This window comes from Miniopterus natalensis, chromosome 9 (genome assembly GCF_054644295.1).
Source record: "Miniopterus natalensis isolate mMinNat1 chromosome 9, mMinNat1.hap1, whole genome shotgun sequence".
NCBI classification, from domain to species: Eukaryota; Metazoa; Chordata; class Mammalia; order Chiroptera; family Miniopteridae; genus Miniopterus; species Miniopterus natalensis.
In genome coordinates, this window is record NC_142089.1 from 48,113,990 (window position 1) to 48,140,499 (window position 26,510).

Here is a 26,510-nt window from a genome sequence, read left to right on the forward strand (position 1 = left end):
TAGGAAATGGCCTTTTATGTTCTAGTTACAATAAGGCATTCTTGTACATAATTTGGCTAGTCTAACAACTGCCTATATTAAAGGAAGTAAATAGTCTGTGAAAGCACTTAGCAGAATGTCTTGTGCACATAGTAGTCACTCAAAAAATATGAGTTGAATCTGAATCCTCTAAAGAACTTGTAAGCTCTTTGCACTGAAGATAAGATATGAGAAAGGAATGCTGTAATAGTGCTGTCTAATAGAAATACAATGTGATCCACAAATGTAACTTTAAATTCTAGTAGTCACATGAAAAAGTAAAATGAAAAGTAGTGAAATTAATTTTAATAATATATTTTCTTAAGCCCAGTATTTAATAATAAGATGTTTTACATCTTTTGGTATGAAGTTTTCAAAAGCCACTGTGCATTTTACACTTACAGCACATCTCAGTTCTGACTAGCCACATTTCATGTGCTTGATAGTGTCATAGCATGGAATCTAGTGTCAGATGACCTGGGTTTGAATCCTGCCATTCCGTTTCTTAACTGTGTGAGTATGGACCAGTTACTTAACCTTCCTATACCTTAGCTTCTTGATACATAAAATGAAAAAAATAATATCACCTACCTCAAAGGATTATTGTGAGAATTATGAAGTAATATATGTAAAGCATAAAACTTAGTTTCTGACAAGTAGTAAGTGCAAAATAAATGTTTATTAATTTCATCACACTTCTATTGTTGTTAAATAGCAAACATCTCTTATTTTCCATGTCTTCTTTCTGCAAATAGTTGATTATCCTCACCCAAACATTCCCATTTAAAATTCTAAACCAATCACTAAATAGCAAAGAAAGATTGATAAGCTAGGAGAAAAAAGGTTGTGAGTGCTATATGTGGCATCAGACTCTACTACTACTGGTATTCCCCTGTAGGGGGCAGATAAATTGTTTTCAATTTGTTGTTATACTTAACAGAGTCCTCAGCTCTTTTCAACTTTTTTTTAAATCCTCACCCTAGGATATTTTTTCCATTGATTTTTTTTTTTTTTTTTTTTTTTAGAGAGAGTGGAAAGGAGAGAGAAGGGGGAGAGAGAGAGGGAGAGAGAAACATTGATGTGAAAGAGACATACTGACTGGTTGCCTCCCTTGCACGCCCCTGCCTGGGCTAGGGATGGAACCTGCAACCGAAGTACATGCCCTGAACTGGGAATTGACCTGCAACCCTTCAGTCCTTGGGCCGGTGCTCTGACCATTAAGCCAAACCGGCCATGGCAGATCTTTTCACTTTTAACCTAGCATCATTATAGATGCTTTCTCTACCAGGGAATAAAATTCATGTCTAATAATAATTTGCAACTTTACCGCCAACATCGAAATATTGAAAGTACTTCATTGTCTTTTCTGCTTTCAGCCATTTGGGGCCAAAATATATAGCTTTATTGGTGGTTTTCCTTCTAAACCCTAGAGGAAAGTGCACAAAATGAAAAAATACAGTGATTTATCATACCCTCTTGTGTAACTATCATATAGATAAAAAAATAAAGCATTGCCAAATTCCTAAATGGTCCCCTTGTACCCCCTCCCAATCAGTACCTCTTCCACTTATCCCCCAAATTAACCACTGTTCTGTTGCTAATGCTAATTACTTCCTGGCTTTTCTTTTTCATTTTACCAGCTAAGTGTGTAGGCCTGTTTAGTTTTGCCTGTTTCCAATTTTTTTTTAAATCTTCACCTGAGGATATGTTTTTATGATTTTTTTAGAGAGAGAGAGGAAGGGAGAGAGAGAGAAACTTAATGTAAGAAACATCAGTTGGTTACCTACAGTAAGCACCCTGACTCGGTATCAAACCCAAAACCTGGGTGTGTGCCCTGACTGGAAATCAAACCCACAACCCTTTGGTGCATGGGATGACGCTCCAACCAACTGAGCCACACTCGCCTGGGCTGTTTCTGAAATTTTTAAAAATATGTCTTTATTGATTTCAGATAGAGGAAGGGAGAGGGAGAGAGAAAGAAACAGCAATGATGAGAGAGTCATTGATCCGCCGCCTCCTGCATGCCCCCTACTGGGGATCAAGCAGCAACCTGGACATGTACTCTGACCAGGAATCAAATCGCCATCTCCTGGATCATAGGTCCATGCTCAACTGCTGAGCCACCCCGGGCAAGCTCTTTCTGAATTTTAATGTGAATGAAACCATACCTATAATTCTTCACTCAACATGTGAGATTCACCCATGTTCTTGCATGTAGCAGCAATTCATTCACTTTTATTGTTGAATGGTATTTCATTGTATGAACATATCACAGTTTGTGTGTTCTATGGTATATGGACATTGTTTCTTTTTCCATTTTGGAGCTATTAAAATGCTGTTATGAACATTCTTATGCACATAAGCATACCTTTCTGTAAAACACACCCAAGGATAGAATTGCTAGGTCACAGAGAAGGTAGTCTTGAACTTTAATAGATAATGACAAAATTTACACCATGGTTCTACCAATTGACATTTCTACCAGTGGCATGTGAGAGTTTCCATTGCTGTACATCCTTCACAAAAAAATGGCCATTTTCTCCAAGTTCAATAATTCTGATAGGTGTGTAATGATACCTCATTGTGACTTTAGCATTTTTTTTCCTACTAAGAAAAATTTGGTAAGAAAATATTTCTACAAATATTGACTAAGATGAAGTCTTTTGTTTCTAATTTTCCACGCTGTCCATGTCTTTAAATACCAGAATGAAGAGTTGATACTTTTTAGAAAGTATGTAAATTTTTTTTAAATTTTATTTTTCAATTATAGTTAACATTCAATATTATTTTGTATTAGTTTAAAAAGTATTTTAAATTTTAATTGGATACATGAAAGCAGTTACTTTGAGATATTGCCCAATAATCTTTCTTATATACTTTTTATTGGCTTATCTGAAAAACAGCTGTATTATTTCTCTTCATAATTATTAAGCTGTCATTCCAGGAATCACTACAGTTACTGAAATGAGAGGTATGGTCTGTGGTTTACAAAGCTGGATTTAATGAATAAATCTTTCCAGTTCTTCTGAGCCATTTTTTTTGTTAGATTATTATTATTATTTTAAATAAAGTACAATCATGGTAACTGATCTGGATGTCACTGAGTAGCTGGTTTCTGTTGAGTGAAGTAAAACAGACTTTTAACGGCTTGTGGGTAATGTCTGAAAGGTAAAGTGACATGAGATAAATGTCTATGTTCCATTCTGAAAATAGCAAAGGCATATGGAACCAAGGTTTAACTTAATTAACTAGTAATTTAATCCTGCTTTAAAAGTGCTTTCACAAAAAGAAAATTGTATTGTAATTTCTTTTTGCAGTTAATACTAACAATAGAAAACAATTAAGAAGATAAAGGCTTGAAAGTTGTAAATGCCAGTTCTGTTTTATAAATAATCTCTCAGTTTGTGTGTGCATTTGAAAAAATCATATATGCACTAAACAGAGAATGATTGAAAATTTTCTGGATAATTGAGTTTCTAAAAATACCAAGTTTGATGAAAATTTTAAATTTCTAAAAGAACATGTATTTTTGAAAACAGAATGATTTAACCTCAGATTTTATTCCATTAAATAGTCATTTAGTAGTAGAAGGATTTTAACCTTACAGGTTAGTTACTTTAAAAGGATTGCTGTAGCCCGGCCAGGCGTGGCTCAGCGGTTGAGCTTCGACCTAGGATCCAGGCGATCAGGGTTCGATTTCCTATCAGAGCATATGCCCGGGGTTGTGGGCTCGATCAATGACTTTCTCATCATTGATGTTCCTGTCTCTGTCTTTCCCTCTCCTTTCCTCTCTCTGAAATCAATAAAGATATATTTAAAAAAATAAAAATAAAAAAATAAAAGAATTGATGTAAACTTCATTTGAAAACAATTTAAACTTAGAATATAAATGGTTAAAATGTTAACTATGGTCTCATCAAATAAAAAGTAGTAAAAATAATATGCTATGTGTATGGTTATTTTTGATACTTAATAGGAATCAACATTGTACCAATTAAGGCTTATTTGCTTTTATGATTGGTTTAGATCTTGGAATATTAATTGGTTGCAAAACTTTCTGAGTTTAAACTAAATTAATGGTTGGTTTGGATTTTTTGAAACTTTACACTTCCTGTATAGAATCACAAAATGTCTGTGTTTTCTGGCACTTGGGGGTTGGTTTTAAATAGGATTTGGGAAATTTCTAGTAAAGGTAATGAATTTTATTTTAGGAAAAATGATGGAATAGAAATTTGGATGAATGAAAGCCAAAGAGAGTTCTGGTGTTTTTTTAAAAGAAGGTAAAGTATATGACAAAGTTAACAGATTGAGAATCAAAATAAGAAAAATCTAAAAATATTTTGTTGTTTTCTTTTTCATACTTGTGATAAATTTTGAAGCAAATCATTTATATGCTACAGTGTTGTCACATCTGTAAGCAAATACAGTATTTGAAAATTTAATGTTAACAGATTCCTGATGATAGTATGTGAAGATACTGGCACCCACATGTTGTGTATTGCTAAGCCTGTCAAGACAGATTAACTATGTGCAAATGTGTTTAAGCCCTTTAAAATCATTGGAGCAATTATATTTGACCCTCAGATAAGCACAGTAAGTGTGAGAGACCTAGATCTCATCATTTTTGGCCTTCCAGTGTTTTCAGGTGGCCTTAAAGACCAGAAGAACTAAGAGATATCTTCTTGAATTGTTATAATTGGCAATCTTATCACAACTGATAAACCAGACAACATTTTATGTTAATAATTTATTTAATTTAAATGAACCTACAAGTTCTTTCAATATGAGCAAGCCACTTGCAACTAAATTGCTCTGTTTCAAACTGTCTTTGGTATGTGCTGATTTTACCATGTATGGTAGATTATCTAATTCCAGTTATTATATACCAACTTAAGTTATTATATACTCAAAAGCTTTTTAAATCCAGAATTAAGTTTAATCCCTTTTTAAAGCAAAAATGACTACTTTATAGCACTTTGTTCTCTGCTTGGCAGTGTTTCGCACTCAGTTCAACAAGGACTACGCTCGAGAGTCTTCTCAGATTATGCCCCATTGATTTGTGTCCTTTTACTTTTAGATCCCAGCAGTCTACCTAAAGAAAGACTGGAGTAAAAAAAGAAAAAGAAAAACATATTTAGAGTATAAAATTTGGTAGTGACAAGGAATATCAGTCTTTAAACTTTTCTTTTTTTAAGATAAAGATACGGATATCACTGTGAAGGGGAATGTGGACGACTTTGGCCTGAGAGACACCTTGAGCATTGCCTCAACCGATTCCTTTGCTTCAGCAGCAGAGGTAGGACATGCATGTTCCTAATGAGTGCTCCCCATTCTTTTTCAGCTGGACAGTAGTTGCCACTGTACTGTAATTTAGTTTAGTAGCCATTTATTTAGCATGTGGTAGATACCAGGATGCAAAGATGAATATAACATGAATATAAGTTCTCACAGGGGCTCATGTCTCTGTAGGGAGGTGAACATGTAAGCACATACTTTAAATGGGCATTTTTATATACTGTGGGTTACAGGTGAGGCATATACATATCTTAATGGAAAGCAGTTGACCTTATATCAAGAGTCTTAAAATTGTGCAGATTTTTTAGCTCAGAAATACTTCCAAAGTGATCAGATTCAAAGATTCATATATAAAAATACTCATTTTACCACTTTAATAATAATGAAAAGCTGGAATCAGTCTAATGCCAAATCATGGTACATCCATAATTTAAAATATTATAATGCCATAAACATGTTTCTAATCATTTTTAATGACATGGGAACATGGGTTAAATGAAAAGGGTAGTGTATCTGAAGCTTATATAGAGAGTATGATTGTGATTTTGTAACAGAAAAAGAAAGGAAAATGTGTGTGGTATATAATTGTTTAGGCGGAGAAAAAGGCTAGATATAAATACACTAATGTATAAACAGTGGTGATCACTGAATTATAAATTTATGGGTAATTTGTTTCCTACTGAGATTTAAATTTGTATCAAAAGAGAATTCTTTCAAAGTGGTCATCTTTTTATAATTTTGTTCTACTTAAAACCGGTTTTTATATCACATATGGCCAATTTTATCTTAGAATAATTTCATTTTTACAGTAGAATTTGGATATTAATACTGTTTTTTTAAAAAAATATAAATAGTATCACACATCTGTAATTGATGTGTGAATTCATGCTGTAGTGTGGAAAACTTTAGCTACTCTAATACCCTAGGCCCTAAGCCTTGATTCTGCCTTTTTTAAAGCTCTACTGACCCTAATATTTCATCCTCTTGAGATTCTTTTTTATATGTATATTTTAGCTGCTGCTTACAGTATCATCTCCTGAATTATTTACATTTTTTCTTTTTTTTTTTTTAGTTGTAAGTTCGCAATAGACAAAATATATCAACTTGCTTTATGGAAAAGTTATTTCCTCTTCCTTTACTATTTGACAGGCTTATCTTTCTGTTCTTTTTTTTTAAATTTATCTTTATTGTTGAGAGTATTACAGGTGTCCCATTTCCCCCCCCAAATGACCCCCTCCACTTCACTCCCTCCCCCTCCCCAGGCCTTCACCTCATTATTAACTGTGTCCATGGGTTAATGCGTATAACTTCTTTGGTTGATCTCTTCTCACCCTCCACCCCCCCCTTCCCTCTTTCCTCTGAAATATGATCATCTGTTACATGCTCTTTTTTTTTTTTTTTTTTGGTGTTTTTTCCAGCTTTATTGAGATATAATTGACATATAACATTGTTCAAGTGTAAGGTGTACAGTGTGATGATTTGATACACATATATTGTGAGAACATTTAAGAACTATCTACTCTTTTAGCAACTTTTAAGTATATATGTAATACAGTATTATTAGCTATAGTTGCCATACTGTTCGTTAGATCCCCAGAACTTATTTATCTGCTCACTGGAGTTTTATACCCTTTGACCAACATCTCTCTACATTTCCCCCACCCCTCAGCCCCTCGCAACCACCATTCTACTCTCTGTTTCTATGGGTCTGGCCTTTTTACATTTCACATGTAAATGATGCTGTATAATATTTGTCTTTCCCTGTCTCATTTATTTTACTTAGCATAATGCCTTCATGTTTCATCCATATTTTCGCACATGGCAAGATTTTCTTCTTTTTCATGGATGAATAATATTTCATTGTATACATACTATAAGTAGTCTCACTTATAAGTGTGATGCCTCAAGTTTTGTTCTGTCTCAGGATGCTTTGCCTCTGAGGTCTTTTGTGGCTCCATATAAATTTTAGTATTATTTTTTCTCTTTCTGTGAAAAATGCCATTGGAATTTTGATAAGGATTGCAGTGAATTTATAGATGGCTTTAGGTAATATGGATATTTTGACAATATTAATTATTCCGACCCATGAACACATGAGACCCTTCCATTTACCTGTGTCTTTTTCAGTTTTTTCATCTTAACGCTTTTCAGTGTACAGATTTTCCACCTCCTTGGTTAAATTTATTTCTAAGTATTTTATTCTTTTTTGATGCTATTATCAATGGGCTTGTTTTCTTAATTTCTCTTTCTGATTGTTGTTAGTGTATAGAAATTCATCTGATTTTTGTATATTGATTTTGTATTGTGCAACTTTACTGAATTTACTTATTAGTTCTAGCAGTCTTTTGGTGGAATCTTTCGGATTTTCTATATATAAGATCATATCATGTGCAAACAGAGAGTTTTACTTCTTTCTTTTTAATTTGAACGCCTTTTTTGTTGTTCTTACCTAATTCCTCTAAGACTCCCAATTACTATGTTGAATAGGAGTGGTGAGAGTGGACACCCTTGTCTTGTTCCTGTTCTTAGGGGGAAAGCTTTCAACCTTTCACCATTGAGCCCTCTTTTTAAAAATTTAATTTTTGTTTACACCATTGAGTCTTGATGTTAGCTGTGGGCTAGTCCTTGTGGCTTTTATTGTGTTGAGGTACATTCCTTCCACACCCAATTTGTTGAGAGTTTTTATCAAAAAAGGATGTTATATTTTGTCAGATGCTTTCTATCTTTATGTTTGGTCAATGCTTTTATGTCCCAGATGGTTTATATGGAGAAGGTTGCTAGTCACGTTGCTGTTTTTCCACCGTGAAGGACAACATACCCTAACTGCTCTAACATTTCTTTATAATGTGCATCTTAAAAAAGTCTTCTGCCAAGTGTTCATTCTATTCACTTTGAATTTGTTGTAAGTCACAAAAGGTTTGGTATATTTTTAAAAAATCCTTATGGAAAACAAAATGCATGAATACCACAAGGAGGGCTCAATATCTGAGAAAAATTCTAGGAATGCTTCCAGGGTATAAATATATGATCTCAGAGTGTGAGTGTGCCAAGATAAATTCTTATCTAAGAAAAGTTTGTTAAATTATTTTTAATTGCCTTTACTGTAGGCCAAGCTCTTAAATTAGGGAAAACTATTTCAGTGAAGAAAGTTATTAAGAAAATAAGGTCAGAACTGCTAGGGAAGTTAAAGTTTGTGATCATTTGGAAGCTTTTTTTTTTTAAATTTATCTTTATTGTTGAAAGTATTACAGATCTTCCCTTTTTTCCCCTGCATTGACCCCTCCTCCCCACTCCCGTCCCCTCCCCAGGCCTTCACCGCCCTATTTCCCCTGTCCATGGGTTATGCATATAAATTAGAATTACCAGAAAGAGTTCTTGACTTCTTAGGTTAAAACAAGTCCTAGCATAGGCTTTTCTCTAAGCCAGGTCAGTCATTTGTGAAAGTGATTAACAGGATTTTCCTATGTAAGCTTTGCCAAATATTGATTTGGAAACAGCCTTTTTTCCCTCTGAAAAGTCTTTTTTTAATAATAGCTTTATTGAGATATAATTCTGATACTATAAAATTCACTCTTTTAAAGTATACAATTCAGTGGTTTTTAATGTATTCACAAAGTTGTACAACTAGTACCACTTTCTGATTCCAGAATATTTTTATCAGTCTAAAAAGAAAAAGAAACTATTAGTAATCACTCCCTTTTCTCACCTACCCCCCAGCCCTTGGCAACTACTAATCTACCTTCTGTCTCCATGAATTAGCCTATTCTGGACAGTTCATGTAAATAGAATTATACAATATGTGATCTTTTGTGTTTGACATTCTTTTACTTAGCATGTTTTCAAATTCTGAAAAGTCTTTTCAATGTTAGGATACCACTGCATTAAGTACTTCCCTAACTCTACCATCTGTTAAAGAGATTGTGATTTAATAGGTAGAAACTAATATTACAGAGAGAGCAATTTTTTGCCTTAGATTTCGTTTTTCTTAGAATTACCCCTCCTTAAGGTATGTATGTGTTTAATATATAAATTGTAGGGTGCTCTTTATAGAGAAAATTTTATTTTTTATTATTCAGATACATCTACTATTGTTCAAGCTTGGAAAGCTTTTGCTATCCCACCTCTGACTTGCTAGCACTTGTTTATAGCAATTCAAAACAACACACTAACAATAATATACAAAGTGACAAGGATAAACATTTAGAATAATCATAATCTGAAAGGTTATATCTGCCATTGAAACTGTCAGTTTCTTGAATTATCTTATTTCCTCTGGAGTCAGTTTTATCTGTTTAAGACTTTCATTCTTATGCTGATTTTTTGCCCCTCAAATTTGAAAGTGTAATTGGTTTCTGGATTGATTTTCTTAGGTGGATTGTGTGGGTTTGCAGTGTTTTATGTTTCTTTCTCCCACGAAAAGGTAATAAGCAGAGCAAACTCGGCTCATTTACTTCTTTGAGGTGTGTTGATTGGCAGACTTTTCTTTAGGATTAATGTTCTGGAAATTGCCTAGCAGGCTGGGCACACCTGGATACAGAATGAAGAGGGCCTTATTCTGGGAGGCCCATCATTCACCCTTGTCCATTTACTCTCTTTGGGCAGTTTTAATAACTTTTAAAAAGAATTGTCCTCTGGTTGACTTTTTAAATTTTTATTTCTTTTATAAGCTGTCTTCCTATTCAGGGATGGAGGGAAAGGGGCAGGGAGTAGAATGAGATGTGGGACTACTATAGGTGTTTGGACACAGACTTTCATTAACCTCCCATTTTCAACCCCTCTTCTTCAATCCTACTCTCATACCTGCCAACTCTAGGCCTGGTGCTTTTTTTTCTTCTTTTAAATATATCTTTATTGATTTCAGAGAGAGGAAGGGAGAGGGAGAGAGAGATAGAAACATCAGTGATGAGAGAGTCATTGATCGGCTGCCTCCTGCATGCCCCCTACTGGGGATTGAACCCACAACCCGGGCTTGTGCCCTGACCCGGAATCGAACATCAATCTCCTGGGTCATAGGTCGATGCTCAACCACTGAGCAACTCCAGCTGGGCCATGCCTGGGCTTTTTAAGGCTGCTGCTTAGCAAATGTGTACTTCTGACAAATATATTCCCTCCTGAATTTATTCTGGACTATGGCTTCCTCGTCTGTTTCATCTGTCCACACACTTCATTTGCTTTCCAGTTTTGGGAAGTTCATGTGTCTTTTTGTTGCCCTTAGTATGGTTTCCACTATTAGTTATTTGTTGCTGTATAATAAATTACCCAAAATTTAGTGTCTTAAAACAATAATAAAATTCAGGTTTCGGGCTTGGGGCTGGTGCTGAGGTTGAGGAGCCTGCCCCAGACCTCATGGGTGCGTCCTTGAGAGTGAGATACTGTGCCCCTGTTTGGAGATTGTTAAGCAGAGGTACATATCTTTGCATTAATCTAGATCAGATTAGATTAGATTAGATTAGATTAGATCAGATCAGATCAGATCCTGGGGCCCCCATGCTTGGAGTTTAATGGGGGCTGAAGTGTTTTAGGTGTTAACTGTCTTAAAATGTAAGTTTGGGGGTGGTTTTCTGGATCTTGGGCCTTACAGTTAGTCCTATGAGAACTGAGTCCTAAGGGCTAATCCAGGGAGCCCTGTTGTTTAGGTATTTAATTCTGAAGTCGCATATGTTAATTAGATAAGGAGTGACTCCTCCTAGGCTGAATGTGCCTACCGAAAGCAGCCCACCATCTTTCAAAGTAAGAAGAGGGGCTTGCTTGGAGAAACTGTCAAGAAAAGGCTCCTACAGTACCATAAGAACATTGGTCTAATCTTCAAGATGCCTAAGGAGGCCATTGAGGGTACCTACACTGAGAAGAAATGCTACTTTACTGGTAATGTTTGCATTTGATGGTGGATCCTGCCTGGTATGTTCACCAAGATGAAGCTGCAGAGGACCATTGTCATCTGTGGGGACTGCCCTACATCCAAAAGTACAACAACTTGGAGAGGTGCCATTAAAAACATGCACGTGTCCCCCTGTTTCAGGGATATCCAATGGGTGATATTAATCATGGTTGGTGAGTGCTGGCCCCTGAGCAAAACTGTTAGCTTTGCTGTGTTCAAGGCCACCAAGGCCAATAGCACCAAGAAGCAGTTCCAGAAGTTCTGAGACTGGACCTACCCACTTCCCCAAACAAAAGTTCTATTCCCATTCAAAAACAATAGCGATGACAAGAATAAACACTTATTATCTCACCATTTCTGAGGGTCAAAAATTTGTAAGTGGCATATCTGAGTGGTTCTGGCTTGAGGTCTTTAGTGAAGTTGTAGTCGAGTATATTGGCTGGGGCTACACTCATCTGAAGGCTTGACTGGAGCTGGAGAATCTGCTCCCAAGATATCTCACTTTCATGAATGGCATGTTGGTGCAGCCTATGGCAGAAAACCTAACTTGCTCACCACATGGACTTTTCTGTAGGACTGCTTGAGTATCTTCACAACATGGCACCTAGCTTCCTCCAGCAGAAGTGACCCAAAAGAGAGTGAGATTGAAGCAATGACTATTGGGATCTAGCCTCAGAAATCACACTCCACTATTTCTACAATATCCTATTGGCTACACATGTTAGTTCTGTGCAGCATGGAATGAGATATTACCAGGAAGAGAGAATCATTGCAGGCCATTTTGGAGGGTGGTTTCCTTTTTTATTACTTTTCTATTAGTGAAATATGGTATACAATCAGTCTGCTTTCTTTAACTGTAAGTTCTATTTGTAATTTTAGGTGGTTGATCTGAAAGGAAAATGTAAACATGTAAAAAATAGTCCATATTAAAATGGAACTACGCCTATTTCATAACCCAGCTTATATTAGTTTTGAGACTTTTTCGACATTTCTTTCATCATAGTTCAGAGGCCTTTAAAAATATTAAGGTGTTAGCCTGGCCAGGCGTGGCTCAGCAGTTGAGCATTGACCTAGGATCCAGGAGATTGCTGTTCGATTCCCAGTCAGGTCACATGTCCAGGTTGCGGGCTCAATCCCCAGTCCGGGGCATGTAGGAGGCAGCTGATCAGTGACTCTCTCATCATTGATGTTTCTATCCCTCTTTCTCTCCCTTCCTCTCTCTGAAATCAATAAAGATATAAAAAAAATTAAGGCTTTAAAAAATATTACCTTACATTCAGCGCAATCATTGCTTGCCAGGGAAGATAAGGTTCAGCCCCTCTTGTACCTCATGGAAGGCAGGGAGAAGTAATTTAGGATGTTTGAAATTTTCAGCTAATCCCAAAACATTGTTTTTACTGGTTGGTACACCTTTGGGTTTTACTTATTTTGTCTGTTTTTATTGTTGCTATTGTTGTTATTGACTTGTTTGATTTCTTACCTGGTCATTTTTATGGTACTTGTAAACTATGGGCGATAACTAATAAGGTGGGATAGTGCTTTGGTGGAAACCAATTTAGTGTTACGTTTCTGTTTGAAAATTTTAAAATGAATTTTTGAAATCTACGGTTTTTGGGGAAGAATGGTTTAGAAATAAAGGACATTTCAAAAGTTTCAGCTAGCAAAAAAAAAAGGTAAAAAAGAAAACCCTTTTTCATGGTAAATTGCCCATTTTCATATGTTGGGATTTTACTGTTACTGACCTCTGCTTCTGAAGTCACGTCTCAGCTCTTATAAAATGTTAATCTTTTTCTCAAACCTTTTAAAAAGTTTTGGGAAATTTTGTCAAAAAATTCTTCCTAGAAACTATATTCTAAAATGAGAATTTAAGCCATTATTTTAGTGATTTGCTTTTTGCTGTAAAAAACTTAAGATTCATGATTTAAATAAATGTTTCTGAGTTGTCATTGTCTCTTAGGAAGAGTTGATGATAATGTTAGCCAGTGTCAAATCTTCAATATGATGTATTTTCACAGCTGCAAGCCTGTTTTAAGAGACCTAGTTAAATGATCACCTCAGAGCCAAACCAACAAATAAGCAAGGTAGACCTGTAAATCAGGACTTGACTCTGGAATCTCTCATTGTTGGACTTGTTCACTTATTAGTATAAATTATTTTATGTAGAGAGTTTAATTGGAGCTCCAGTTTCCTCCTTAGGATTTTTCCTACTGGTAGGTGTACATAGATACTATTTGTTTTGACAATGGTTCAAAACTTTAAACTATTTAATATCTAAAGAATTTCCATTTTAAGTTATTTTTTTAAAACTGTTAGGTTGGGTTTTATTTAACCTCAGACACTTTCCATTAGCATAATATATTTTCCTTAAACTATGAGGGGAACTACTTAAAGCAGAAAATATACGATGTCAGGTATTGTTATTTCCATTTACTTTTTTTTCCTTTTACTTCTGGTCTAATAGACATATTTATACTATATTAAATATTACCAATGATTAAACTTCTTCCTTGGCTCTCTGGATAGATAAGGCTGTTAGGAGAGTACAATTTGATATTTAAGAGTATAGCCTTGGCCGGTGTGGCTCAGTTGGTTGGGCAGCATCCAGTGCACTGAAAGGTTGCTGGTTCAATTCCCTGTCAGGGCACATGCCCAGATTTTGGGCTTGATTTCCAGTAGGGGTCATGCAAGAGGCAGTTGATCAGTGTTCCACATCAATGTTTTTTTTCTCTCTCCCTCTCCCTTCCTCTCTCTCTAAAAATCGATAAAAAATCTTAAACAGGATAAAAGAATATAAGCTTTAAATTAAATGCCTGGGCTTAATTTAACTTCCACTACTTAGTTGTGGGACTTGGGGCATGTTCCTGCTAATCTAAATATCTGTTTCTTTATCTGTGAAATGTGGATGATAATAGTATATACTTTATGAGTTGTTGTTAAGAGTAAATGAGATAATCAAGTTAAAGCATTTAGCATAGCAATGAGTGCATATGAAGTGCCAGAACTATAGCATGGAGAAACACTTCAGAATAGCATAGTAAAAACCAGCAGTCTCACAACTCTGGTAACTTTGAAAACCAGAGGCCCAGCAGCCACTAAAAGAAACTTAGTAGCTTTGGAGCTTCTCAAAAGCCTCATCCCTAGAGAATTGTACTATTTCACCTGCAAAACTCCATTCTCAGGACTTGTCTTTATTTGACCTGATTTAGAGTTGCTCTGTACAAAGAGTTCTATTCCTTGGGCCTTTGTTGGAAACAATCAGTGGTAATTGTTTAACATTGCTGCTGACTGAGGTGGTGATACCAGCTGGGGCTAACAAGAGGCTGACAAAAAACCATAAAAGGGGCCTGGCCTGTGTTTCTCAGTGGTTAGAGTGTTGGCCCATGCACCAAAGGGCCTCAGGTTTGATTTCCTGTCAAGGGAACGTACCTGGGTTGTAGATTCGATCCCCGTCCCCAGTTGTAGATTCGATCCCTGGCCCCAGTCCAGTGCAGGAGGCAACTAATCAATGTGTCTCTCTCATATCCATGTTTCTCTCTCTTCCCCCTCCCTCCCTTCCACTCTCTCTTAAAAAAAAAAAAAAAAAAAAAAAAAAAAAAAAAAAAAATCAATGGAAAAAGTATCCCCTGGTGAGGATTAAAAAAAAAAAATTAAAAGGGAAAATGGGGCAATGAGATGTTTATAGGGGTCTTTGAAAGGCTCCACCATATTCCTGGGAGTCTAGAAAGCCCCAGACATGGCAGGGCTGTGCATATGTGCAGGAAAAGTCTTAGAAGTCCCTAACTTCTTACTTCTGGGCTGACCTTGATGTTCTTTTCTTTTTAAATAATTCAAAAAAATTTTTAAATTATAGTTGATGTGCAATATTACATTAGTTTTAGGTGTACAATATAGTGATTAGACATTTATATAACTTATGAAGTGATCACCGCAATAAATCTAGTACCCATCTGACAGCATACATAGTTATCACAATATTATTAACTATATTCCTTGTGCTATACTTCACATCCCTATTTGTAACTACCAATTTGTACTTCTAAATCCCTTCACCTTTCACACCCATTCCCCCAAACCCCCTCCCTTCTTAAAACAGTCAGAATGTTCTCTGTACCTGTGATTCTGTATTTGTTCTGCTTGTTTGTTTTATAGATTCCACATATAAGTGAAATTGTCTGTCGTTTGTCTTTCTCTGTCTATCTTATTTCACTCAACATAGTACCCTCTAGGTCCATCCTTGTTGTGGGTGTGGGACCAGCTCGTTCCATGTCTCCTACCAGTCTCACCGTAGCTTCTTTTATCCTTAGTTGTAGGACTTCTGTTCAGCTAGATTTCAGGTGGTTAACAGTCATAGTGGTTCTGTAGTGTAGTTGTAATTTTGATGTGGTTGTGGGAGGATTAAGTACCACGTTCACCTATCTGCCATCTTGATTGGAAGCCATCTGACCTTGATGTCTTGATGTTGTCCACAAGCAGGAAGTAAAAGTTAAGGAGACAAAAGGAAAAAATGATTAATTGAAATTTGGCCAAAGTAAGAACTTTTGTGCTTCAAAGGACACCAGAGGACAAGAAAGCGAAAGAGACAGCAGATTGGGAAAAAACATTTGTAAATTGTGTATTTGTTAAAGGACTTATTTCCAGAATATATAAAGAATGGTTACAACTCAACAATAGACAACCCAATTTAAAAATGAGCTAAGGATTTGAATAGCCATTTCTGTAAAGAAGATATACAAAGGCCAATAAGGAGAGGAAAGATGTTCAACATGACTAGTCTTTAGTGAAATTAAACAACTTTATATACACCAGGGTGCCTGTAATAAAAAAGATGGACAATAATTGTAGGCAATGGTATGGAAAGATTTGATTCATTGTACATTGTTGTTAGGAATAGAAAATAGTATGGCCACTTTGCTGTACAGTTTGACAGCTCCTCAAAAAGATAAATATGGAGTTACGCCTGACCATTGTATATACTCAAGAGAATTGAAAACATAAAAAAGTTGTACACAAATGCTAAAAGCAGCCTTATTCATGATAGCCTAAAGGTGGAAACAACCCAAATATTTGTCAATGAGGAGTAAACAAAATGTGGTATATCCATACAATTCAGCCATAAAAAAGAGTGAAGAAGTGATACATGCTACATCATAGATGAACCCTGAAAACATTATGCTAATGAAAGAAATCAAACACAAGAAACCACATATTCCATTTGTATGAATTTTCCGAAGTAGGAAATTCCATAGTGACTAAAAGTAGATTAGTGGTTTCCAGGGGCTAGAGAGAAAGGAGAAGGGGAGTGGGGAGTGACTGCTAATGGTAGGGGTTTTTTGTTGGACTGATAAAAATATTTTGGAATTCGAAAGTGGTGCAGATTACCCAACCCAATGAATATACAGTAGTCCCCCTTACTTGGAGGGGATATCTTTCAAGACACTCCCCAACCCCCAGTGGATGCCTGAAGCCATGGATAATACCAAAACCTATATAACCATCTTTTTCCCCATACATAGATACCTGTTCACTTAAAGGAAGCACTTTACAGCTTCTCTTTGGCATATCTGAATTGCCAGTATCACTACTGTTATGCTTTGGGGCCATTATTAAGTAAAATAATGGTTGCTTGAACGTAAATGCGGAGATTCTGTGACAGTCTATATGGTAACGATGGCTACTACGTGACTAATGGGCAGGTAGTTCATACAGTATGGATACACTGGACAAAGGGATGATTCTAGTCTGGAGATGATGGAGTGGGACAGTGTTATTTCATCATGCTACTCGGAACAGCATGCAATTTAAAACTTATGAAATGTTTGTTTCTGGAATTTTCTACTTAATATTTTTGGACCACAGTTGATCACAGGTAACTGAAACCGTGGAAAGTGAAACCGTGGATAAGGGGAGACTACTGTACTAAAAACCACTGGATTGTACACATAAAAGGGTGAATTTTATGGTATGTGAATTATATCTCAAAGTTGTTATTAAAAAAAATTAAAACCCTACAGTGTGCCATTTAATGGATCATGTGGTATTGAAAAATAATTTCTTGCTTAGCTGACTGCTCTATAGTGTTCGCAGTTGTTTTTTAATGAACTGTCAGAAGAGCTATTACAGTAGCCGTAGGTACATGACTATTTTTCAGTTATATAAAGATGACTCAAAGCTGCACATTAGAAAAATTCCTTAGAATTAGCCAAATTGAGATTATATCAGTGTTTTTGTAGAAAGTTTTACTTCATTTACAATTGTGAGTTAAAATACTTTTAAGCATTCTTTGAATGATAAAATCCTCTTTTTTTTCTCTAATGCTTCATCTTCAGTTATTTTTGTTGGTGAAGTGTAAGATTAAACTGCTTTTTGTGCACCCTGTGGATTTAAGTAGTTGAATTCGAAATGAACTTAAGCTTGTAATAAAGTTTTACTCTTTTTTTACAGCTGAATTTTGAAATAAAATGAATTCAGATCTTACTAGCTATAAAATCCTATTGAATGGTTATTATGGTTTAATCAAATTGAGTATATTTTGATGTTAGTGAGATCTGATTTTCTATCTTTTATAGTTTTTTTCTTACATCATTGTAGTCTGTTCTAACCCACTGTAATGCTTAGCTTGCAGAACACAGAGAAGTCCGGCAATCTTACAGTCTGGAGTCTCTTTGCCACTGCCCTTTTTATGAAGAAGCCATGCATTTAGTTGAAGAAGGAAAAATTTACTCAAGAGTGCTTAGGTACCATTTCAGTTTTGCTTACGTTTATGAAAAATACTGAGGTGTTATTGCTGTGCTTATATGATATTTATTTAAAATGTTCATGAGAATAGGGGAAAGCATATTTTTAGGCTTAAAAAAAATTTTATATGTTTTGTCAGTATTGAAAAGACATGTGTTTTATATTAAGGTACTGGATTAAGCCTTGTTTGAGTCCAAATTTGTAGTAGACTTGCTCTTGAATGCAGTGTAACAGTTGTCTCCCCTGTTTATTACATAGAACTGAAATGCTGGAGTGCCTAGGAGACAGCGATTTTCTTGCCAAACTTCACTGTATACGACAGGCTTTTCAGGTATTTTTTTAAACATTAAGTGACTTTACCCGGCTATTCATCCCCACCCTCATGCTGTAGAGTCCAGCTGCATATAAACAGTACAGCTCTTTGCTCTTGCTGTTCTTATTCCTAATGGCAAATAGAAAGTCTACCAAGTTTATGTGTCCTGCCTGCCATTTCCCTTCATTTGGATTCATTTGTCCTTGTACTCTCCCATGGCTTCCCAGGTCCGCCACACTTGGTCAAAACAGGATATTTTGATGCTAGATATGTATGCAAATGGCTGCTTAAAATAAAAATCCTACTTTTTAATTTATTATCAATCAGTATGTGTTCTAGATTGTTTTTTATTTGAATCAATTGTAAAGTCATTGATTTTTCTAAAATGAAATAAGGTCATTAAACAATACAACAAAATTCTATTTTCTTATATTTTGGGCTATGTATCCTTTATTTTGGACTTTCTAATATTAAAGTGAACAGAATTTAAATTCAGATTTATCTCCCTTTAATCTTTTCTGATTATAGGTTTCAAGAACTCATTTTATTTTGGTAAATTAGAACTTTCTCTGTGGTCTGCCTGCTGAAATAGTGCCACATACAACACATTGACTGCATTAGGGTTATTTGTGCATAGATGTACTGTACAGTCAAATGTGCATTCACATTTATTACAGGGCTCTGTTTTCTTTGTTTGGGGTGGTATTTTTTTTAGGTTATTCTCTCAGAAACAGCCAACAGGATATTCCTTGCTGAGAGTGGAAGGAAAATTTTATCAGCGTTAATTGTGAAAGCACGAAAGGTAACTAACTTGTTTTGTTGGCAAGTTGTTTTTTTTTTATTGTTGTTTCCATTGAACTTAAAATTACAGTACATTACATTTTTAATAGAAGAAACAATTTTTGTAGATAGTTGAAAAGATTTACATAATATAAATAACCCCAAGAGCATTGATTTCTGCTTGGATTGGACTATTTTCTGTGTATAAATCCCACTCTGTTTTGATCCAGTTGTCTCTCATAAATTATTCCCAATTTACCATAAAGTCATTCTGTGAATGTCATGGTGAGAATTATCATTATATCTGCTAACAATCACCACTATTATTATTTCTAATACCTCTTCTCTTACTTCCTTTAATCGTGTTCAGTAAGAAGGCTCCAGGGAATAGTACAGATCTCAGAAATCTGGAAATACAAATTGAGCTGCCTTCTTACTCTTACCCATCTTCATGGGACTGAATGAGGCAGAAGCAATAAAAATAATTTAATTAAGACTATAAGAGCCACTTTTTTATGTACACGGTGTGTCCAGATAAGGAAAACCAAAATAAAACAGGCTTTCCTTGAGCCATTTGAACACCTGGTTTTCAGACCCAATCTATTTGAATCTCAACCCTATCATTTGAATAATAAAAGTATATATGGTATACTATTTCAGAGGGTTCTTATGATTAAATAAATGATAAATGGGAAAGCAAATTTTTTACAAAGTGCAAAATAAATAAAAGGTGCTATTTACTTGCAATTCCCAATGTTAATTTTATGTTGCTTTCTTGGCCTTCCCATGGCAGATAAACCCAGTGGTTTGAACAACAGTCCTTCCTAAAGGAGCAGAACTGCATTAAAAGCATCAGATGGTATCTTCTGCAACTAAGTTTTCATCTTAAGGACTTACCTAAATAAGCATATGTATTTGAGTAGTAGGCACTTTGCTTATGACATTTTACAGCGTTCTTAGTCTGGGCTTCTTCAAAATGTTGGAACAACAGAATATTAAACCAAATGAATATGGCATACCTTGAAAGTGTATTTTAACTCAGTGATCTAATCAAATGAAGATCTAGCAAATGAACTTGAAGAATAACTCATGTACTTTGCAGGCTTGAGCCTTGTCATGAGGTTGAGTTTAGGATTAAAGTGTATTTTCTTCTGCAGAATCCAAAGAAGTTTGAAGACGTTTTTGATGAAATGATCTGTTTTTTAGAGCAGACCGATCACTGGGATAGTACTGAAATGGAACTTGCTGCTAAAGGAGTAAGTTTGAATTTTTTTACAATATATTATTCCCCTTAGATATTTACACATAATATTTGCATAATTTGAGGCCACTATTTTTTTGTCATTGTAATGACAGTAAAACCAATTGTGTGGTGGTGGTTATGACAGTCATGAACAATAGCAACCACAGGCTTTATACATTGGGGCAACTGTTGAGAAGAATTGTTTTTTAAAAAGCCTTTCTCTTTCCTCCCTCCTTCCCTTCCTTCTTTCTTTCCCTCCTTCTGAAAGTCAGGAGTAGACCCCAGCAGGGCAGTAATGGCCTATTCAGAGATGGTTTCCGAGAGGCAGCTCACTGGGGCCAGGATTTTGGCTGTATATACAGAATCAGACAAACAAATGTATTGAGAATAATTGGAGCCAGTCTTCTTGCTTTTGGAGAGGGAGGTATAGAAAAGCTAGGATGGAATTTGGAGCTTTCAGGGTGAATTCACAGTATATAATAGATATAGATAGCTATAGAAATAAATATAATAACTTACATGTACATAAACATACATGTACTCCGCAGCTCTGTTCACTGAGGGGGTCTGGGAGCAGCAACGCCTCAAAAGAAATGACTCCTCAAGGGCACACAGATCTTGGCTTCTAAGCACCAGTCTCCACTGAAAGGAAGCAGGACCCTGGAAAAATGGCTGATTTCAGCACTGGAATAGGGAGAGTACATAATGAGCCTGGAACACTTTGTTTAACAGAAGCTTAAAGAATGAGTTTGCAAGGGGCTAAAAGGCTTTCTAGGCAGAGAAAACAGTAGTTCCAAGACACAGAGGCATAAGGTTTCCTTCTCCAGTGTTGCCTCAGTGTTCTCCATTGTGCATTCAGCTGTGCAGGCCAGAAACCTGGGACTCTTCCTTCGCACCTCCCTGGTCCTCACCTACTTTATCGTATTCCTCTCTTAAGTTTGTCAATTTAACTTCTAAATATCTTTCAATTTCTTCAGCTTTTCTCTATTCCTGCCAGCCCCACTCTAGTCTGAGTAACTATTGTCTTTCCCTGGACTACCTCAGAGTCTTCACATTCCCTGATTCCCTGCCTACTCTTCCACTCCTGGCATTCACTCTCAGTCCTTTCCAATCCACTCTCCACATTGCTGCCAAACGGTCTTTATTATTATTATTTTTAATATTTATATTTTAAATATATATCTTTATTGATTTCGAAGAGAGGAAGGGAGAGAGAGAAACATCAGTGATGAGAGAGTCATTGATCGGCTGCCTCCTGCGCATCCCATACTGGGGATCGAGCCCGCAACCTGGGCATGTGCCCTGACCAGGAATTGAATCACGATCTCCTGGATCATAGCTCAATGCTCAACCACTGAGCCATGCCGGCTGGGCACTGCCAAATAGTCTTTAAAAAAAAAATACAAATCTGATCATCCACCTCCCTTTCACCACTACCTCCCTAAACTACTGTGAAGATAAAACCCCAAATCATCAACATGGGTCATAAACTCTGCAGGAACTGTCCCCTCCTTGTCCTGCCTCTGTGCTCTCTGCTGTAGGGAGCTACAGCACACTTGCCACGGTTTTCTTTGACACAGCATCACTGTGTTCCTTCTTACCTTAAAGTCCTTGACAAGGTACTTCCTGTACCTGGATGCCTCCCTGAAGAAAGCCGTCTGTGACATCCAGTCTAGAGTTCCACCAGAAGCTCTCATAGTACCATGTACTTTTTCCTTTACTGTGCTTATCAGTTTGTAACTATATTTGTGGGATTAATTGTTGCTGTCTGTTTTCCCCACTAAACTAAGCGTCTGGTTTGCTTACCCTAGAAGTCTGAGCACCTGGTACAGCGTGTAGGACAATACAGTATGCATGAATGAACGAAAGAGCAAGAGGCTCATGGTGTTGTGAGGAAGACAAACAGATATACTAGTAACTCAATGACAGGGCAGAACGAGCTTTGTGGATACCATAATAAAAGCACAAACAAAGGACTCCTAGCATAGAGTGAAGGGAAAGATTAATTTCACCTGATGGGACCTAGGAAGGAACAGCTATCACATGAATTGTCATTTCTGGGGTTGAGTTGTTTTCATATTTGTCTCTCCTCTCTTTTTGTTAGACATACAATAATCTGATTCAACTAAACACACCAAATTATTATAAAGTATGGAGCCTTGGCTCAGACTTTATTTTAGCTCTATGTAATAATAATTTCTGTTTTAACTCATAATTTAATGCAGGTGAAAAATCTAAATTTTTATGATGTTGTTCTGGATTTTATATTAATGGATTCCTTTGAAGATTTAGAAAACCCACCCGCGTCCATACAGAATGTAGTAAATAATCGCTGGCTAAACTCATCCTTCAAAGAAACTGTAAGTGGTGGTTTATCTTTCTTAACCATGTAAATTTAATGAAAAATGGTCAGAACTGGGAAGATTAATAAGATTTACATGTATATCTCCTATAGAATAAGTAGTGTGGACACTGAGTTCATCCTTTGAATTTGGGATCAGATGTGGTGAATATATAACGTCTTCAGATGAAATTTCCTTTCTGGCTTTTCTATCAGTTCTTGCCTTGACCTGAAATATTCATTATCTCTTTAGATCTAAAAGCAAAAACAAGAAAAACTACATCAGGCTTCAGGCTAGTTCAGGCCTAACAAAAAATTGTCTGTAACTGAAATGGCTCTGTGACTAAACTGAAATAGAGCAGTTACAGTCAAAAGACAATATATATATTTTTAGAGAAAAATATAGGGATTCATGTTCCTAAATACTATAAAAAATTAGGAGAGAAAAAAAATAAATATGTGCCCCCCCCCCAAAAAAAACACACAACCAGGTTTAATTATATTCTATTCTTTGAATGATTTTAGTTTCTGTTGTTTTGTACTCAAATCTGTATTTGACATTGTTTTCTGTTGGGCTCTAAGTATGTAGATAGGATAGAATACATTTGAATGCCTTTAAAAAAATGTTCCAATGGGCTATTTCACAATTGTTTTGCAAATTCCTGATACTGAATTTTAAAACAGTTTTAATAAATCCACTTTTCCTTCAAAGTATGTTTTAACCATAAAAGGTATATGTTATCTCCATTTCCATAACTACTTTGGTAAATTGACCTTGGTCAAAGTTGAGACATGCCAGAGTAGGGTCAGATTTCTTCAGGATCCACTTGGGTGTTTTGTCCCTATCATTATGGTTGTATTTTTTAGTTCTTTATTTGAATAAAACTGTTGGCTTTACCCACAATTATTTCCAGCAGTACTGTTCTTGAAAAAAACAGTACTTTGTCTTCATTGTTATGTATAAAACATTTATTGTATCTGTGCATACATATTTTCACTCTTTTCCCACAGGAGCAGAATTTAAGAACTCTGAGAGTTGAATTATAATTGCCAAGGTCATTGGTACCAGAGTTCAGCCTTTTTTTCTTTGGAGACTTTGTATTTATTTAATTCTAAAATTTATAAAAACAAAACGCTTTTTCATTAATATTTACAAATAATAGAAGGAACTGCTTCTTAGTAGTAGTTAATGTTTTGAACATTTTTGACCCATCAACTTTGAATTTCTAATAAAAATTGCTTTTTTCTAAATGGAAAGTTTATATAGTTATAAATTTAAGTCTTGTTTTTTCTCCTCTGCATATATTTAGGCTGTGACTTCAAGTTGTTGGTCGGTGCTGAAACAGAAAAGGCAGCAGATGAAGGTAAACTATCTTGGACTTCTTTCTTAAGTCATTCGAGGCTCCTGTCAAAGAAAATCTGAGGGTGTTCTCAAGTGGGAATGGCAGGTCATAAGGACTGTCCCTAAAGCCAGATGAGTGACTTATTGGTACATGGTTGGCTTCTCCTTTTTTGAATTCTTTCTCCCTCTTTCTTAATTTTCTGTGGAGTTCAGTATAGCAACAAGTATTGAGGCCTGCATGGGATTTCTACTAAGTGGGAGAGGGGTTAGGATTAGAAACAGCTCTGATACAGTTTTTGTTTTGTTGCTTAATGATGTTTTAAGATTTTAAAAACTTGTTTAATATAGTGGTTTCCACTTTATGTAATCCAACTGGGAAATAATGGTTTGATTCTAATAGTTGTTTTATTCAAAGAGGCTCCATGAAAAAAGTCTCAAAGTTTATATCCTGCCTGCATGTTGTACACCCTTCAGCCCATCTCACCCACTGCATACTGCTCTCACCATTCACTACTGTGGTGAACAGCGTGGACTCTGGAGTGAGACTGCCTGGTTTCAAATGCCATTTACTAGCCATGACTTCTAGTAAGGTGCTTAACTTCTTTGTGCCTTAGTTTCCTCATCTCTCAAAAAGAGTATAATATCTACCACATGGGGTTTTTGAGGAGTAAATGTATAGTGCTCAGAACAGTATTTGGCATAGTGCATCTTGCAAGTGTTGGTCATTATTATTTGCATACTGACCAGTAGTATTTTATCATATCCATATTTCTCAGTCTGACCCTCATAACTTTGGGATGGTATTGCCAAGTGCAGTGTTTCCGAAGTTCAGTTCCCATAGCATCTTCAGAAGGTGCTTATTAAAAATAATTCTGGAGACCATATATTTGAGTAATTCTTATTTAAGATGATTCCAGAGACCCAGTGTTTTAAACAAGTTCCCTAAATGATGATTATAAACTATAATGTTTGAGAACCACTGGTTTAGGGCTAGGGAACAGACTTGTAGACTGGGTTTGATTCTCACACAGCCAGAATGATGATGGGCAAGTTACTCTCAGCCAATATCTAGTTTCACTGTTTGCAAGATGACAAATCCCACAGGATATTATTTAACCGGGGTCATTCAGAAAGTTATTAATAAACTTTGTTTCCTAAATCACAACTGTATGATGCCTACTTCATAGGGTTGATGTAAGGATGAAATGAGATAGTATCAACAAGCTTAATTTAAACATAAAATTAAGAATAAATATTAAAGCCCGGCTGGTGTGGCTCAGCAGTTGAGCATCGACCTAGGATTCAGGAGACTGAGGTTCAATTCCCGGTTAGGGCACATGCCTGAGTTGCGGGCTCAATCCCCAGTCGGGGGTGTGCAGGAGGCAGCTGATCATTGACAACTCCGTCATCACTGATGTTTCTATCTCCCTCTCTCCCTGTCCCTTCCTCTCTCTGAAATCAATGGAGACATATTTAAAAAATAAATACATAAGTAAAATCCATAAGGAATTTATTTTGTTAAAGAAGAACAAATATTAAAAAGTTTAATAAGTGGCAGTTTCCATAATTATTATCATTAGATCTAACTTTATTTTTTCTTAGCATGAATCTTGTGCCTTAGTCTTCTTTCTGTATCCACAGAAACCTATATAACTCACTTCTTGGAGAACTATTTCCTGTGCCTGGAATGCCATACTCTGTTCTCTGTACTTAAATACATCTTACCTGCTGTTGAGTTCAGCTCAACAATTATTCCTTGGTGAAGCATTTCTTTTCTACTTCAGCCCATGCTAACTTCTTACCTGTCTGGATGCCTAATACAGTTAGAGTCTGTATAGGGTTTAGAATTTCAGTTTATGCAGAACATCTTTTATACTAGAGTAGTAACTTCAGTGCATTCCTCATAACTTGCAGGCCTTTGCTAGCTAGCCCTGTGTGATTTAGGACAGGTTATTTAATCCCTCTGAAGTATCACTTTTTACATATTAAAATGTTGACATGACCTACTTTTTCAGGAACATTTTATTAAATTAAATAGAACCTAGCACATTATCTGGAATATAATGAGTACTCATTAAATGGTAATTGCTGCTATAGTTCTTAAATTGAGGTTTAGAAGGTGTCTTAGAGCCTGTAAAATAGAAAGTAACCCCTCCAGGAGACAGAATCTTAAGGCATAGTTATCCCCGGTGGATGCTGTGTGACAGATCCCATAGGATCTTATTTAACCAGGGACATTCAGAAAGTTATTAATAAACTTAGAGTTTCCTAAATCACAACTCTATGTTTTACTGTTTCACAAGAAGAGGCAATTAAATGCTTCAATATCTGGTTCCTTTACTAAAAGTTAGGATTCTAGTGAGCACAAATTTGTACTTAATCATTTAAAGTTTGTTTTAGTCTTTTTCAGATAACCTAATTAAGTAATTGAGTAGAATTTTTTAATAGCTGAAACCATGGCGGTCTCATTAATCCTAAAAATTATACTGCTAAGGAACACCATGCCATTCTTGTTTTTACTCAGTTACAACACTGATATGATTGCTTTTTTATGAAGTGAAAATG

At 35.8% G+C, this 26,510-nt stretch overlaps 1 protein-coding gene and 1 pseudogene across 1 annotated transcript in view; both read left to right on the top strand.

Annotated features, from left to right (window-relative positions):
- The window catches only part of MIGA1 (mitoguardin 1), a 57,219-nt gene that overhangs the window by 25,105 nt on the left and 5,604 nt on the right, over nt 1-26,510 (top strand). The window contains exons 7-13 of the mRNA XM_087820536.1: nt 5,214-5,314; nt 17,807-17,925; nt 18,185-18,257; nt 18,955-19,041; nt 20,177-20,275; nt 22,488-22,622; nt 23,914-23,967. Of these exons, the coding sequence (XP_087676662.1) occupies nt 5,214-5,314; nt 17,807-17,925; nt 18,185-18,257; nt 18,955-19,041; nt 20,177-20,275; nt 22,488-22,622; nt 23,914-23,967 (668 nt within the window). The remainder of the gene's footprint in view (nt 1-5,213; nt 5,315-17,806; nt 17,926-18,184; nt 18,258-18,954; nt 19,042-20,176; nt 20,276-22,487; nt 22,623-23,913; nt 23,968-26,510) is intronic.
- On the top strand, nt 10,660-11,456 carry LOC107540077 (small ribosomal subunit protein uS17 pseudogene; annotated as a pseudogene).